The sequence below is a fragment of the Hippoglossus stenolepis genome, chromosome 6 (assembly GCF_022539355.2).
Source record: "Hippoglossus stenolepis isolate QCI-W04-F060 chromosome 6, HSTE1.2, whole genome shotgun sequence".
Lineage (NCBI taxonomy): Eukaryota > Metazoa > Chordata > Actinopteri > Pleuronectiformes > Pleuronectidae > Hippoglossus > Hippoglossus stenolepis.
The window spans coordinates 10054893-10070794 of NC_061488.1; the positions used below are offsets into that span (position 1 = coordinate 10054893).

A 15902-nucleotide genomic window follows, 5' to 3' on the forward strand; every position below is an offset into this window, starting at 1 on the left:
ACAGGCCTGTCGCTGCTCTGATTCAAGCATCTCATTCTGTTCTGTGGACGACGGGCTGGACGGTTCCAACACACATCACCTCTGTCTCGGGATGTGGATGGGGACACGACACACACACACACACACACACACACACACACACACAGTCAGCAGTCAAGAAGAGAGAGTGGCACCATGAAGAAGAATACCAACATTGAGGAAACTGTAACAGAGATGTGGGGATTTTATTAGCAGCTGTGGATCACAAGAGCCTCAGCCATGCTGTCTGACACGCAAACACACACAATAATCCTCTGTTTGGGTGAGAGCATGTTAAGAGGGGATGTGATGCCTTCTATATCCCTGCTCACACTGCAAAACCTCACGGGTTACTCACACAGGAATTCAGCCCTCGGACCAAGGAAATTCAGTCAACTTTCCTCACATAGTTCGTTTCGAAGGAATCAAAGAATTCATGTGATAATAAGAGAGAAATATTTTTAAATTTTTCAGAAGTCTCTTGGAGACTCAGCGAATACAGAATTTTCCCCCTTTTTCTCGATTTCGCTAAAAAATGATTTATAGATCTTCATGAAATAGAAAAAAATCTGGCCTATTTAGAGGACTGATATCAATGAGTGTGTACAACATGGTGCAGCCTGATTGAATTGAAGGGGACTGTTAGGCCTTGGAGGAGGTATAAGCCAAAGCAAAGAGGGGAAAACTAAATATTTCTTCACAGGAAGCATGTGTGTGTACGAGTATGCACACTTGGGAAGCGCAGAAGCTGTAATATGCAGCATAACCACATTATTTTTTGGAAGAATAAAAATAGACCCACTAACCACACAGCGAAGGAAATGCTTAACCAGTGGTTCCAGGAAACACTGAAAAGGAGATTGCGCTTAACAGACAAACGCACACAGAGAGCGATACAGTATGTTTACAAGTTTTATTGGTGTACTTTGACAATAACAATGATGGTATAAAAGAAAATCTCCATCATACAAATTTCAATAATCAAAAGATAATATGCCAATACACAAACAGATCCACGTAAGGCTGACATCAAGTTTTGACAAGTAGCTTCAAATGGCTTCAATTCAAGGAGAGTTTCTCTCCTTACAATCAGAGAGTATAGACTTTTAATTTACCAATCTGCATTCTGTTTTTTTTAAAGTAGTTAGCTTTCATACAAAAAAAAAATCTATGTCGATTTTGGAGTAGATCATGTCGCTGGTTTGGGTGCCTCTGTTTCATTGCATTGTAAGCATATGGTGTTTTTGGCTGACACATCGCTATCCTGCAGTGCTTTCCTTTGACCGTCACCTCACCCCGACTGCTGTCACTATCAAAGAGACTTCACATGCAGATACAAGGACACTGATTTTCATCTGAAGATTGATGCCAACGTCCTGCTATGATACGTCTCTCCTACCGCTGCAGCATACTAAGTGCGGGGAGGCCTCCGGAATGCGGAACACGTCTGAAATAGTGAGAGGAATCTAAGATTCATGGGATAAGTATATTTTTAATTCAAAAAAGAAGGAGAAAAAAAAGGCTTTTGTGCTGGGAAGCGGTGATGTAAAAACATTGATGTCGCTGTGTAAGCTTCACTAGCACTTAAAAATGGCACCAGATAATTTGCCCCCCGGGCCAAACCCCTCCAAAACTTGTTCTTAACGCTAGCATCTGTAGTGATTTAAGACCTTATAGAATTTCTAAAACAGTACACACAACAATATTTACAATGATCAATATGATGATATGCACTTTTTTCAATTTAAATATTTTTGCTTATAAAAAAAAACACAACTTGAGTGAAAAATAAACAACACTGCAATAAATTAAGAAGCTTTAAGGCTGCCAGTCTTGTCAGATGCCCCAAAAAAAAATGGTCCCTTCATTTAAACTGGCACAGAATGGATCAGAGCAGGTGGGATTATGGTACAATGAAGAATGGTTTGACAGCAGCAGGCCTGGTCTTGTTCTGGACTGAGATCACATACATGGTATATGTAACAGGAACAAGACTAGCCAGGATGCTAACAATATTTCCTGTATTTAATAAAACGCATGAGGCTGATTTGCTCCTGTTAATACGCCATCTAGTGGACAAAGCTGTCCAGCAGTCGGAGAAAACCCTCCTTTTTTTGGACATGGTGTGATTAAGCTGCTCATTCTACATTATGGAGTATAGAGCTCAATACTGACTCTACAAGAATATCTACTGTACGTCATCCAGACGGCCTCCTGATATCGAGAGGTCCGTCTGCGCCTGAATCTTCACCTGAATACTCAAACTAAAACCATTTGGCTTTTCCGCTATACGTCCATCGAGCTTTTAATTTAAAGCAATGAAAACAAAAAGGTAGTATACAATGTAATCATGTTTGTGTCGAGAACTAGAAAATAAACCTGCAAGTTCTGTGAGAACCAGGTCATAGATCATTTTCTTATCAGTGCTGGAAAAACAAAAAAGCAAAATAAAAAACAAACTCAAACTCCAGATGGAGGACAGGTTTAGCCATTTCACTCAAACACACATGGAAAAGAAAACTAAACACACACGCTGCCACTGTCCTTGAATTCCACTGGGCGCCTCCCGGGTGACTGGCGAGGAGGTAAACGCGTGCTTCTGCTTGTGGCAACAAATACACATATTAGCTTCACCTGGCAGGATGAAAAGGCATCAGGATTAACGCATGTTTTGATGTAAAGACACAGAACATCTACGCCACTTCAGAGTAGATTGGAATCAAATGCAAAAGCCGTAAAAGCTGCAAGGCTGCTCTGCCTGTAGATACTAGTCTTTATGTCCGGGTTGGTTCCAGTAAGCACGTAGATAGAGACTCCGCTTCAACAAGAGCTCTGGAAGGTCAGCACCATTGATTATCAATTAGAATAAAGGCGGCGCCCAGTGAAAGACAGTGACCACTAGCATTTTCTGATTAGGCGTCTTTCTCTTCCTGTGGTTGTCACACAAAATGGCCTCCTCCAACGTGTCTGTTCAGCAGATTAATACACACCGTTCCGTTTCATCGAAAACGAGCCCCACCCCTCCATCACATCTGAAGAGGAAAACCTGCGTCTGGATGAAACGCGACTGTTCCCAGTTTACACAGACCCGAACCTCACGATCCCACACGTATACACATTACTACAGGTTTCAGTGCATCTAACACTGTCATACAGTTTGTCACCTACTAAATCATCACATCAATCGCAAGAAAAATAAAAACTGAACAATTCCAGAAAATAATCCATAAAAGATCAAATAAATAAAAAGAGGTCCAGCCTCTTTGCTTCTTTTTTTTTTTTTTCACTGTGGGAACACAACAGTTTGTCAAACACCCACATTTTCCCCAAATAGATACATCTTAAGAAATGCATACAAGGCGATTTGTGTGAAATGAAGTAGCTGCATGACTAGGACAGCCAGTGAGGAAAGAGTGTCTGTATGTGTGTATATGTATGTGTGTTGCTTTTTTTTTTTCTTTTGAGGAACTACGTGTACAGTATTGGGATATTTTTACTCGAAATCAACACTGTCAAACACAGGAATCAGGGAGGAAAATGTTAGCAACGGCTGCAAACTGCCATAGCGTTGTCAGTCTGTGCACAGATAGGTTTCATGCCATGCGACAAAAACTCTGCTGAGGCCACCACTACGTTGAGTCTGATTCACAAAACATGCCTACAAGCTACCAGGGATAATCACCTGATGTCTCAGATAAGCATTGAGCTCTGCTTTTTATCTCCCCAATTCCAAGTCACGATAAAGAAGTGCCAGTTAAAATAAAAAACAAAGGCAGCCATAGATACATTACTGAAGAGATTTCACAGCACCCACAGTGAAGGAGGGCTGGCTGACGTCATATACAAACACAAGACAATCTGAAAAATAACAAAGAAAAAAGCTTCTGTAAACACCAGTGACAGTGACAGCAATCAAGTATTTTCTACCTCCAATCCTCTTCTGTAAAAATGAAGGTGAGTAAACATCGAGGATGTTGGAACTAAAGTAAAGAGAAAAAAAAGGCGACAGTTTATCTTTCCCTGGCCTGGACTTCCACTCCGCACACAAATGTGAGGTCTCGAGTCAAGTCGGTCACAGTTTCAGGGGTGAAGACTCCTGGAAGTCACCCTGAAGACCTCGCACTGACAACAGACTACACACAGGCCATTTGCATAGCTCTCCCTCACTTTTAATCACACACACGCACACACATACACACACGGTACTGAAAAGGGTGGCATGTTTGCTTAGGCAAAGGTGTGTTGAATGTGAAGTTTGCATACACAGTCACTCGTTCTCTGTCGTCCAATGAGGGTATGCTAGCACCCGTGCTATTGCATCTGTATAGTGAGGAAGTCTGCTGTCTGCTATTACAGCTTATTGCTAACAGGATGAGCATTGCTTTCCTACATACAGCCACTTCCAGGCAGCCAGAACATCCAACGCAACTATGCAAACACAAACATCACAGTCTGTAAATGGTATTTTCACAAGACAAACTATAGTTGTTAAGAGATGCTTAATTAGGAATTAATGTTCTCCAAACTTGGGATAAATTATTTTACATACAGTATATATATCTATATATCATATAGATATATAGATATATATATTTATAAATGAATGAAAGCACTCAGTCTTTATATATTTTCTCTTGCTCTCTTCAGCTATAGATTTGGCATACCTTCTGCAGAACCAGCTGCAGGAATCAACGCGGTTGAAGTAGCTATGTGGTTAGAAGCTGTGGAGTGTGTGTGTGTGTGTGTGTGTGTGTGTGTGTGTGTGTGTGTGTGTGTGTGTGTGTGTGTGTGTGTGTGTGCGAATGTTTTCCACGTTTTCACAGGTTTACTGCAGTTGTGTAAAATAAGAAGTGCAAGAGCAAAGTAAAAATCAAAGCCTCAGGGACCGTGTCAGCACATGCAAATCAAACTGTTTGTGTGCGTGCGCATGCACTTGAATGAGCGTGTGTATCATGGCCTATTGTAATAAACGAGCACAAGAGTGAAGGGCCAAACTCATCGTTGACCGACTGAATCAGAAAATGAACGGATGAATGAATGAATGGATGCTGAAGGCCAAAATGGTGCAAAAGGCATGTGGAGAGAGAAGACTAGATAAGCCCAGATGAGAGGAGTGATGGACTGTAGCGCAGCATTTATCCTTATTTTCTAATATGATTTATCCAACATACTTATTTAAGTCTTCTTTTTTTTTTTTTGCATACAAACAAAAGAAAGAAAGCAAAGTATCAATCAACCAAAAAGTCGTAAGCAGTACTGCAACTGGTGATATATGGCTGATGTCCCAGAGGACTTTGATTCCCATGTGGTCTGCAGTCCAGCTGTGCCTACGTCAGTAGACGGCTACGGGTGCAAGCTTTCTGCTCAAGCTGACTGTGATGTTGGTGTAGAGAGGCCTCCTGGACAACGAGGGGGAGTAGTTTAGGTTGTTAAGACCATCCACTTTCTGTCTCTCCTTTGAGTGGCGTAGTAGACTATACCTGAGGAGAGGAGAGGAGAGGAGAGGTTTCACCTTGTTTCAATCTGAGTAATTCATAGTGAAAGTTACATAAGTTACATCAATTAGCACACTAATTTGTGAAGAATTAGGAATGAATATGAAGAGGAACAGGTTTAATTATCCCACATAGTGTCTAGATTGATGAGAACATCGCTGTCTGTGGTTTGGACAGAAAGCGACACCTGCATACTTTTTTACATGGGAGTGATTCATAAGCAGATTTACCGGAGAAAATAATTTATTTTGTGAAATTATGTGTATTTTCATTGTCTCTGCCTCTGAATAAAGAAACATTTATTCTAAGGGCTGTTTTAAGTAACTTAGAGCAGAGAGCAGAAGGAGCAATGATCGGAATTCATCCCTGATGCGTACAAACATATCACATGCAAAGTCTTTAAAAGAGTGGAAATTCTCTCAAAGTTACTGCTTTTCATGTGACTGGCTTACATCACATGAGGCTAAGCCACATTCCAATTATCAGCCTCCACATTTAACCAAAGGGTGTGTGTGTGTGTTTGCGTGGGAATGAGCTGTGCGTGCATGCAAACTAACCTTCCTAGGAACTGGACTTCCCCGCGATGGTGGTGTGGAATGGACATGTAGCGCCCCTGCTCTCCGCGCGGTCTACTTACTGTGAAATTGGCAAACTGCACCCTACACAAACATATTTAAAAGGTCATTTATGCATAATAAATAGTCAGGCGGTATTGTTTTCACAGGAAGTGTAATGATTATGACACTGACGAGGGACATGGCAGGGAGATAGAGGAAGTCTCAAAGTAACTGCACACAAAAGGGATCATTAGGCTAAATAAAGACACATGTTGAGAGCCCCCATGGGTGAGTACAGCTGCCTGTGAGCTGCGTGAGTGGGGGGCCGGCGAAACTGCTGTTTCTTAAAGGAGTTACAATAGGAAAAAAAATAATAATACAAAATCCAAAAGCTTCCCTCACCTATTCCAGAGGTCATCGTCCTCTCCTCCCCAGCCCCAGAACGCATTAGGAAATCCATTAATCTTCTTGAGCTGCTTCGCCGTCATGCCACTGACACCGCCGAAGAACTCATTATATGGAAGCCTTGGAGGGACAATTACACTTATTATATTCATGTTAAGGAAGGAACACATTCACTAGACGTGGTCACAGAATCCAGACTCACATGTAAGAGTACTTGTCGAGCTTGACCGCAAAGTGACGGGGCATGCCAGTGCAGCCGTAGTAGTTCCTGTCGTTCTCCATGAGGTGGTCCACGTCGTGGAAGACGAGACAGTCCCAGTCCAGGTCCTTCATAGCCTCCTTGTAGCCCACGTTGAACAACATGGCTCGGTTAAATGGCTCCGTGCCCCCCTAAGGAAGAAATAGATCAAAGAGATGATTTCGTATTATAGCAATTCCTGTTTTTGACGGTAGCTATGTTCAATCATTTCAAGTATCTACTGCAGACCTGAGAAAGTGTCAGGAATCACACGGATACATGTTAAACCCTGCAAATAAATGGGCGCATATACCTGCTCTACGACATAAAAGGCAAACTGGAGTCTCTGTTTCTGCAGCACTGGCACCAGGTGTCTCAGGAGGATTGGTAAGTGTTCGTGTCTGTTTCTAAATGGGACGAGGATTGCCACCTGGAAACACAGAATGGAGGAAAATACAATATATATATAAATATAACAAAAATCGACAAGAAAATGTGGTAGATAGCACGGCAGCGAGATGTGTGACACAACAATGCAGGCATCCTGTTCGTCCATACTCACCCTATTACATAGACTTTAAAACTGAACAGCGGGGCAGAAAAAAGGTGCAACATTCCCATCTTGAACATGCAGTGTAAAAGGGGATTTAAGTAAACAGGATTGTTTGTTCACAGTGTTCCATTATTTTCCACAAACTTCCATCAATAATAGAAACAAAGGGGCTCTAAATGTCTATGAAAGGAGTTAATTTTTCCCTATAGACTGTATGCGTACATTTTTACATGTGGCTGTCAGCTAGAAGAAAGTCATATTCCTGTTATGCAGCATAGGTTACAAAGTAAACAAGTTGGCATAAGCAAAAGTATGACTCCGACACATTGTGTACGTGAAAATAGGGACATTTGTTCAACATGCAGTCACTATATGTGCACTTCATCTCTTTGACATTATGTTTCTAGTGTTACATTACAGGGAAGTTATAAAACAATGTGTAACAAACCAGTGTAAGTTTGATACGATCAAAGTCCTTTGCTTCAACCCTCCGGTGAACCCTGGTGCTCACTCTGACTCACCATCTTTCCTCTGCATTATTCCCAGTCACTAGGACTAGATGCCGTCTGAGGCCGGGGGCTCTTTGCACTTTCCCTTGAATCACTAGCTCAAATGATTTGTCTACTGCTGGTTCAGTTCAGTATTCCAGAGTAAAAGTGTGAAGATATCAGCTGTTGCACACTAGTTTGTGGAGCTCAAGATAATAATCTCATTGTTACTATCAGTAACAGCTTTTTTGTTCCCCTTTTTAGTTGGGGAAAACTTTCCAATGAACTGTTGTTGGGGTTAGTAAGGATGACACTTCATGTGGAAAATGAGGTAAATCATACTGCCCCTGCTGTCATGAAGGTGTCAATGTTCAGCTTTTGTTGAAACTGTTTCAGGGATGTGCTGATTCAACCTTACAGTCATTTGAAGGATGTAGATTGATGTGCTGTTGAACTGCAGAGAGGTGTTTCTGTTGATATGAATAGGGTTGACAAAACAACTCATTTACCTCTCGCCAATACACAATACAATTCAGCAACTGCAGCCACCAAAAAACCCCACAGAATTAAATTATAATATTTACATATATTAACAAACAACGTGACTGAACCCGACCAGAACCACACAACTTTTGTCCAAACTAGGCCCTACTCATCAGGTCCCTATGTGTCATCCAGATGGGCTCAGGTTGGGTGTCCAGACTCTACTTCACTCTGATGGAAATATCTGTCAAGGGCAATTAATATCCAGTGTCTTGCCTAAGAACACATTTCAGCATGTGGACTGGAGAAGCCGGGGATTGAACCACTGACCCTCTGGTTTGTGGATGAACCTGCTCTACCTCCAAGCTCTGCCATTTCAGATGCAGATGATACAGATTCAATGCTCCTTATAATCATTTTACAAGTCTCAGAAGTGTACGAGAGCACACACCTTTTCTCAAAAAGATGCTTACGAAGATGTCTAGAGAGTTTGTTGTAATAAGAGCTGATGATGGTGTGAAATCATGTGACCACAGCAGCAGACTTAATACATCCCTTCCTGCCTCTGTCTGCCTCATGCGGTGGATTTGTTGCTGTTGTGAATGTGTCTCCTCCGGTGTTGTTCATGTGTGAAAGGCAACCTGCGGATAAACTCTGAAGCCAATTCTCCAACTTACCTTCCAGCGAGGTAAACAATCGTGGGGCTTCCAGTAGCCTCCTAGGGCAATGCTTGGCTCCTTCTCTAGCAAGGATCTTTCCACCTCCTCCAGCGACACCTCACTCATGTTCACCTGCAACCTGCCCTCTGTGAGTGTGTGTGTGTTTGTTAAGATGAAATAATGAAAAGAGAAAGATCAAATGTAATAAGATAAGGAAAATGGAAAGGAAAGAAATATGGGAAAGGAGGGAGGGGATAAAAAAAAGAAAAACGTTTGTTAAAGCCTGAAACAGTCGAGCGATCTGGAACATAAATTGCTGGGTAAAGCATTTCTGTGCTATTACAACATATTTGCATGCATCATCAATCCAGCTGAAATAAAACACAAGCTTAGAACCATTTCACTACTCATTGTTAGGACAAATATGTACAGAGGCACAATGAAAATCCACTTAAGGGAACATTTAACATGAGCCAAGGAAACCAGAAGAGTCACTGTTTAACGTGGTTAAAAGGTCAACCAAGGAGACTGAGGGAGATTTCCTTGTCTGATGCTGTACATATATTACAGAATCATGAGCCAGGATCAATGCCAAGCATTAAAACACAACTTTAAATCAAAAGCTTTAACGTTGTGTACTTACTCATGGAGGGAAGCCTGTCAGGACAAACCTCAGAGGGGAGGTAGGTGAAGCCCTCAGGGAGGTATGTTGGGGGAGGAGGATCGCTATCGCTCAAGTTGAAATCATAGGAATAATCTGCAATAAAAAATAAAACGAGTCACCAACAACGAGACTGGATGACTCAAGTCGAACTTTTATTTTTGTTTAATCAGTGTTGGAAGCTGATTTGTGCCCTTGTAAGTGCATAAAAACCAACATAAGAGCTACAGGAATCATTTCTATTACACCCATCAGGCTGTATGTTCTTACCTGTGCCATTGACGCTGTATGCCCCTCTCACCACCTGCTCCAGGACCTGTGACCCGATGTATTTCACATTTTCTCTGATCTGGATCCCTCGGGCTTGGACCATGAACACGTACTCATTCACTGTGGACAGAAGGGATGCAAAAACAGAAAAGTTAGTTTCAGACAGTGTACATATTTTACAGTCCGACTATAGTTTCTTTTGTGACACGAGTCGAACATTTCTCTACACACAAAATAAACAACCAGAGTATTTGTAGGTGTTTTAGGTCCAGACAACATTTGGACTGATCTCTGCTAACAGCACATACAGATACATTTAGAAGTTGAGAGCTGATGCATTTCGATCATTGGATTCTGGCCCCAAAATCTTGTCCCTCGCTTATGCAGAATCATATTTATAGAGACTACTCATGACCATACTCTTCTTCCCTCCATTCCCCCCCTTGTTGATAAACAATTTAGAGCAGGAAGGTAAAATTGGAGTCAAAACACACTCTTCCACTTGATCTGGCCCAAACTGATTATCTGCCTTGGTTAGTTAACGCTGGGGGGGCACACATTACGGGTCATTCATTGCAAAGGAGCCAACTGCTGGAATGTTAATCTATAATGATGGGGGAGGTGAGAGAAGAACGATACAACTCAAACAGGCGGAAATAAACTAAGACAACAAACGTGAATTGATTGGGCGCTTTTTTCCTTGTGTGCATGATAATTGCAATGTTTTCACTTATTATTCTTATCTGTAAAAATGTTTATTTACTCTTAGTCACGGATTTACAAAATTGATTCAGTTATCTGGTACAGGTACAAAAAAAGGATGGAATGCAGTAGAGCGCATACCTCTGCCAAGGCCCAACAGTTAACTTCAATTCAATCAAGCTGCACTATATCATATTGACTCAGAAATATCATCTCTCCAAATGTGATTTTTTAAAAATCTAAACCCATGAAGTATTCCATGGAAAATGGTAAAAATGTGGAAAATCCCGCAATGTTAAAGAAAGTGAAAAAATTTATTCTGGATCTGCCCCCTGATGATGAATGTGTTCTTCTCTTCCTTCCACCAAGTTTCATGTAAATCCTTTCAGTTGTTTTGGGGTAAACTTGCTCACAAACTATCAAACATGCAAACCAAACAAGAAATAAACTGACAGGGGTAAAATATATCCTGAGAGCGGTTCAAGCAAAGAATGTTTCGGCCTGTATTTTAGTTTCTGGGAAAGCCTGGGCCATGTTCTGCATTACAGACTATAACCAGCACCATCAACCAGCAATTAAGCACCAGCCATGACTACATCCTCAAATCACGTTAGAAATGTCTTATTGCTTCTGTTTAGTTGATTAGATGATGGTTTCTATTGGGAAGTTTACCAGAGAAGCTTAGTAACAGTTCCGCTCGTGTGTGCTGACCTAAATAAGTACAACAAAGGTCAACGTGCCAAACAGAAGCTCCACAGTGGAACAGAGGAAAGAGGAAATGTGGTCTAACTGACCGGAATTCTCCAGCACAACTCACTCAACTGTGTGCTTTAGGGTGATTATATATGCACAGTAAACAACTGTGTGTGGCTGATTTACTGGAGAGGTGACTCACACAAGTTGCTGGTGCCGAAACATGACACAGGGACAGTTTGCCCACAAGTCCTGGACTAACATCCAGGATCATTTACTACTTCTCCTGTTTCTTTGTTTGGAGAAGCAGGCCAGCCCGATGCAGCCAAACTGTGGGTTACAGCCTCAGTGAATCTAGATCCAACTCTCCGGCCATGGATCTAATCAACATTCATCTTAAAGCAATGCCAAAATAATCCACACCCTTCAGCCAGTACTTGCAGATGTGTGTCTCGGCATGTGATGCAGTGCTCGTGTATAATAATGCTGAGCTAGAAATCCACAGGAAGTGATTTGCCATTAGTAATTGTATTACAGTTTCCATCACATTCATCTTGTTTTATACAAACTGCCTTGCTTGCAGGACTAGAGACTTGTGGCGGAGCAGTAACTGAAATCAATGTTCTCATTTTACCTCTGTAACACGCAAATATTACTGTGGAGCTGGAGCAAATCTACGCGGGATAGAGACAACAAAAAGAAAAGCAAGAATACAGGGTAGATCCTGTTCTCTCTCTCTTGCTGTAAGATGCAAAAGTGGATCGACACACACACACACACGCGCACACGCGCACACGCACACGCGCACACGCGCACGCACACCCTCTTTCACTGATGCCTTTCTGAGGCATCATATGATGAGAAAATGCTGTGAGGCTTCTGGAGTGTGATCCAGTCCTGCAGGCAGCAACATATTTGTACATGTTGGTATCTCATGCCTGCCAGGAGACACAAAATGGAGTAGATGGAATGGAATCATGGGCACATATGTACTTATGGTGTGCTTCAGAGCAAAGGAAACTGGAATCTCTTCCTTGAACCATTTGTGCGTCTCTTTCTGAAAACGTCACTTGCTGGGTCCTTTAAACGACAGCTCGTCTTGATGCCCAGAGATGGAGAATATAAATAAACACTTGATCTACTGTACACAGACCAGGAGGCACACAGCTCCTCTCTCATCAAACAAGCACTCTATAGACTGGAGTAATGGTGAGTGCTGAGGTATTCACGGCTACAAACTGTGACAAATGCAATTAGACACGAGAGAGCTGGAGTTTAGAGGAAGCTAACGTGGCAGATCCGACACTAGGCCATAAGCGGCGCACATATAGGCATATGAGAGGGCACACGGACACATAAAAAACACAGAACATTCTTACGTGTCACTGGCAGGGGACATTGCATTCATACGCAAGCACATGATACACAAGTGCATGATAACCCCCCCGCGTCCCAAAACTGCTTCTCATCCCATTAGAAACCCCCACTGTAACCCATGAAGCATGACTAGAGACCTTGAACGACCTTGCACTCTATAGCTCTCACGGAGCACGCTGTCCGCATGCCAGGCCTGGCCCACCTCTCCCCCTCTCTCGCCACATCCCTCTTTTATACTTATCTGTACTTCCCTGTATCTCTCCTCTTCATCCCCCTGTGCTGCTGTCTCTGTGTAATGTGGTTTGTATCACTATCTGTCAGGTCCGTTTGCTTAAGTAAATAATCTGAACGATGTATTGCAGGCTTAAAGGGACAGTTCCAGGCACAGATCCTCCACTGCACTGTACTGAGGTTAATCACAAAAACAGAAAAGGCCACCTAGGAAGAAAACACACACACACACACACACACACACACACACACACACACACACACACACACACACACACACACACACACACACACACACACACACACACACACACACACACACACACACACACACACACACACAACCCCCCCCCACCCTGCTTTGCCTCTGAAAGGCAATTAACTCCACATTGATAGCTCAGCAGTGGGAGGTGATCGTCCCTGTTCTGCTAGCTCCCTGATAAGAGCTGAAAGGCGTTTTTTTTTTGCACCCAGCAGTAATGGCTGCTGCCAACACAAGCGCACAAGCTCTGCAAGTGCACACACACACCATACATACATCGAATCATTGCTTTCAGGGTTTAAAGCTGTCACTCTCAGAAAGACTCATTTTTACTGCCACTGCCGATCACTGACACGCAAAGACTACAGGAAGCAGGGGCAGGGTGTGTGCAAACATGTCATCCATCAGTGAATGCTGAACGTGTGCTATAGAGTTACAAAGGCCGAATTAATCACACTATCAGCTCTGTAATGCTGTAAATTAGCCATGCATGGCCTACTGCAGCACCTTATTGGAAAGTAAGCAGGCGATTACTGAAAACATCAGCACTAAATCCCTCACAATTAACTAGAACAGCCACTGTTATTTGAGCGTATTGATCTGTTGAGGATGTTTTGCGATTGGCATGAGATGCTGATGAGGACTATAGATTTCTGATTGGATGTAAACTGACTTTTTTTAAAACCACAAAATATGCGTGTTCCTTTTAAAAGATTATTGGATCTGAACTATAAGGGACAAGCATATTATTACCTCCTTTGACCCTCTGTAAGTAAGTGATGCCAAGAAATCCTGAGGCTATGATGGATCGATGCACACACAGAAGCCTCCTGGTCAATACACACCATACACAACAAATTATATTTTTCATTTTCTTAAATCACCTCTTAAATTAGAAAAAAGGACTTAAAGTGGACATATCAACATCAAACCAGAGTTGCCAGAAATATTGACATGGATTTAAACATTGCCTTTACATGCTTCATCAAGCACTGAAATATTTAAGAAATTAAATACAACACAAAATCCAGAATTACAGGACAAATATGGGGCAAAACTAGAAAACATACCAAGCCCCACCAGTTTCCTTATGAAACCACATTTAAATTCACTAGATCCTCATTCTTATTTGGATCTGCACTAAATTGTACACACCCTTATATCAGTCCCCTTAACATCCAAATATCCATTAATTATTCTCAGAGAAATCAACCAAAATGTTGAAAATCACCCAATCTCTCAACGTTAAAAAAAGTGATCCACTGGATCCACCCCCCTGCTCCGGATTTGCACCAAAATAGAATAGGTTGTTTCCTGGCCCATACTACATCCTTTCATGTTTAGTTGGAATCAGTAGGGTAGGTTATTGTATAATCCTTCTAACAAACAGACAGATACACAAACAAACAAAGAAAGGCAGAACAAAAACATGAACTGATAAAAAACACCTGAATAACAAAATACAAGAATCAGATTCGCTTCCAAGACCTGGCCACATCAGTTAACCACAGGAAGGAAGGAAAGGGTGTTAGAAGGGAAGGAGGATGTGGTGACTAGCTAAAATGAGGAAGATGGGGCACAACCGCCATAGCAAGATCTGACCTAATAAAATTGCTCCGTGAATCTATACATATTATACATACAGACACAAACCTACATAAACTCTTGCATGGCTGATAATGGGGACAGTAGATCATGAGGCTGTGCTCAAACCCCAAACTGCTTTGCGCACCCACTCACACTCACGAAAACACAAACACAGAGCCCCTTTCACACCACACCACACCCCAACTTCCAAAAATAACTGAGAGGGGAACTACAATTACAGGAAAACCATCATGACTGCATTAACCAGAATCCTCACGTCACACGCGCAGGAATTCAAAAAAACGTTCCCAAGAGCTCCATTCCCTGATCGGAAACACAAACAGGCTGACTGGCATACATGAGACGGAGAATGAAAAAGTTCATGAGAGGAAAAAAAAAGAGAAAAAAAAGGCACAAGAAACAAGATTCTCAGAGCAGATGTCTCTTTGACGGGCTGAGTACTCCTCATTTACTGCAGCAGAAATGATGTCAGCACTCTGTCCCTGGCATCCCACCCACTTCCTGAGATCATCCATACCACTTCTATTCCCTTCTTCCTTTCCAAATTCCTCCTCTCACGGTCAGTTTCATTCATCCATTCGTTCATTCGTTCAGCTGGGACCACTTGTACTACGTCGCTACTCATCACCACGCTGTTTTTCTTTTTGTTGCCTTCATCCACATGCTAAAGTGACGTGCACATGCAGCAGCTTCAGGAAGTATTCAGAACCTGCCATCTTTGCACAAAACCTGCTCCAGAGTGCATGTGACCTATTAGCATGACATTGACCTCAAGTGTACAGTGGAGACAATGCTCCGAGTGTTTTCAGGTTTCTAAATGTCCTTGAGTGTCCCAGCCAAAGTCCAGAGTTTACTGAATTAAAGGACTGAATACTTTGGTAAATTAGTTTCTAAATCCGTTTATGATCTTTAATCAATTAGAACAAGAAAGTCCCCTGTTCATCCACAAACACAGATACAAGAATGATAACATTATGGTCACATACTTCAAGCTTTTCTCAGTCAAACCCTTAGCCTGCTCGATTAACAGCAATAGAAGCCTGTTGGTGTGCACTAATACTACGTTCACACAGCAGCCCGATTCAAATTTATATCCCCTATGTGACCCAGATCAGATTTTTTAATGGACAGTGTGAACAGCACAAATCACATGGAATCTGATCTTTTCAAATCAGATCTGTGCCACTTTCATATGTGGTTCT

General features: G+C 42.1%; 1 protein-coding gene across 1 annotated transcript in view; it reads right to left on the minus strand.

Annotated features, from left to right (window-relative positions):
- Positions 1–917: 917 nt before the first annotated feature.
- Positions 918–15902, minus strand: part of b4galt5 (UDP-Gal:betaGlcNAc beta 1,4- galactosyltransferase, polypeptide 5) — a 29438-nt gene continuing 14453 nt past the window's right edge. Inside the window, exons 2-9 of the mRNA XM_035158852.2 lie at positions 9828–9947; positions 9540–9653; positions 8915–9042; positions 7027–7143; positions 6678–6865; positions 6473–6595; positions 6071–6172; positions 918–5498 (exon numbers count right to left, since the gene is read on the minus strand). Of these exons, the coding sequence (XP_035014743.1) occupies positions 5351–5498; positions 6071–6172; positions 6473–6595; positions 6678–6865; positions 7027–7143; positions 8915–9042; positions 9540–9653; positions 9828–9947 (1040 nt within the window). The 3' untranslated portion in view covers positions 918–5350. The remainder of the gene's footprint in view (positions 5499–6070; positions 6173–6472; positions 6596–6677; positions 6866–7026; positions 7144–8914; positions 9043–9539; positions 9654–9827; positions 9948–15902) is intronic.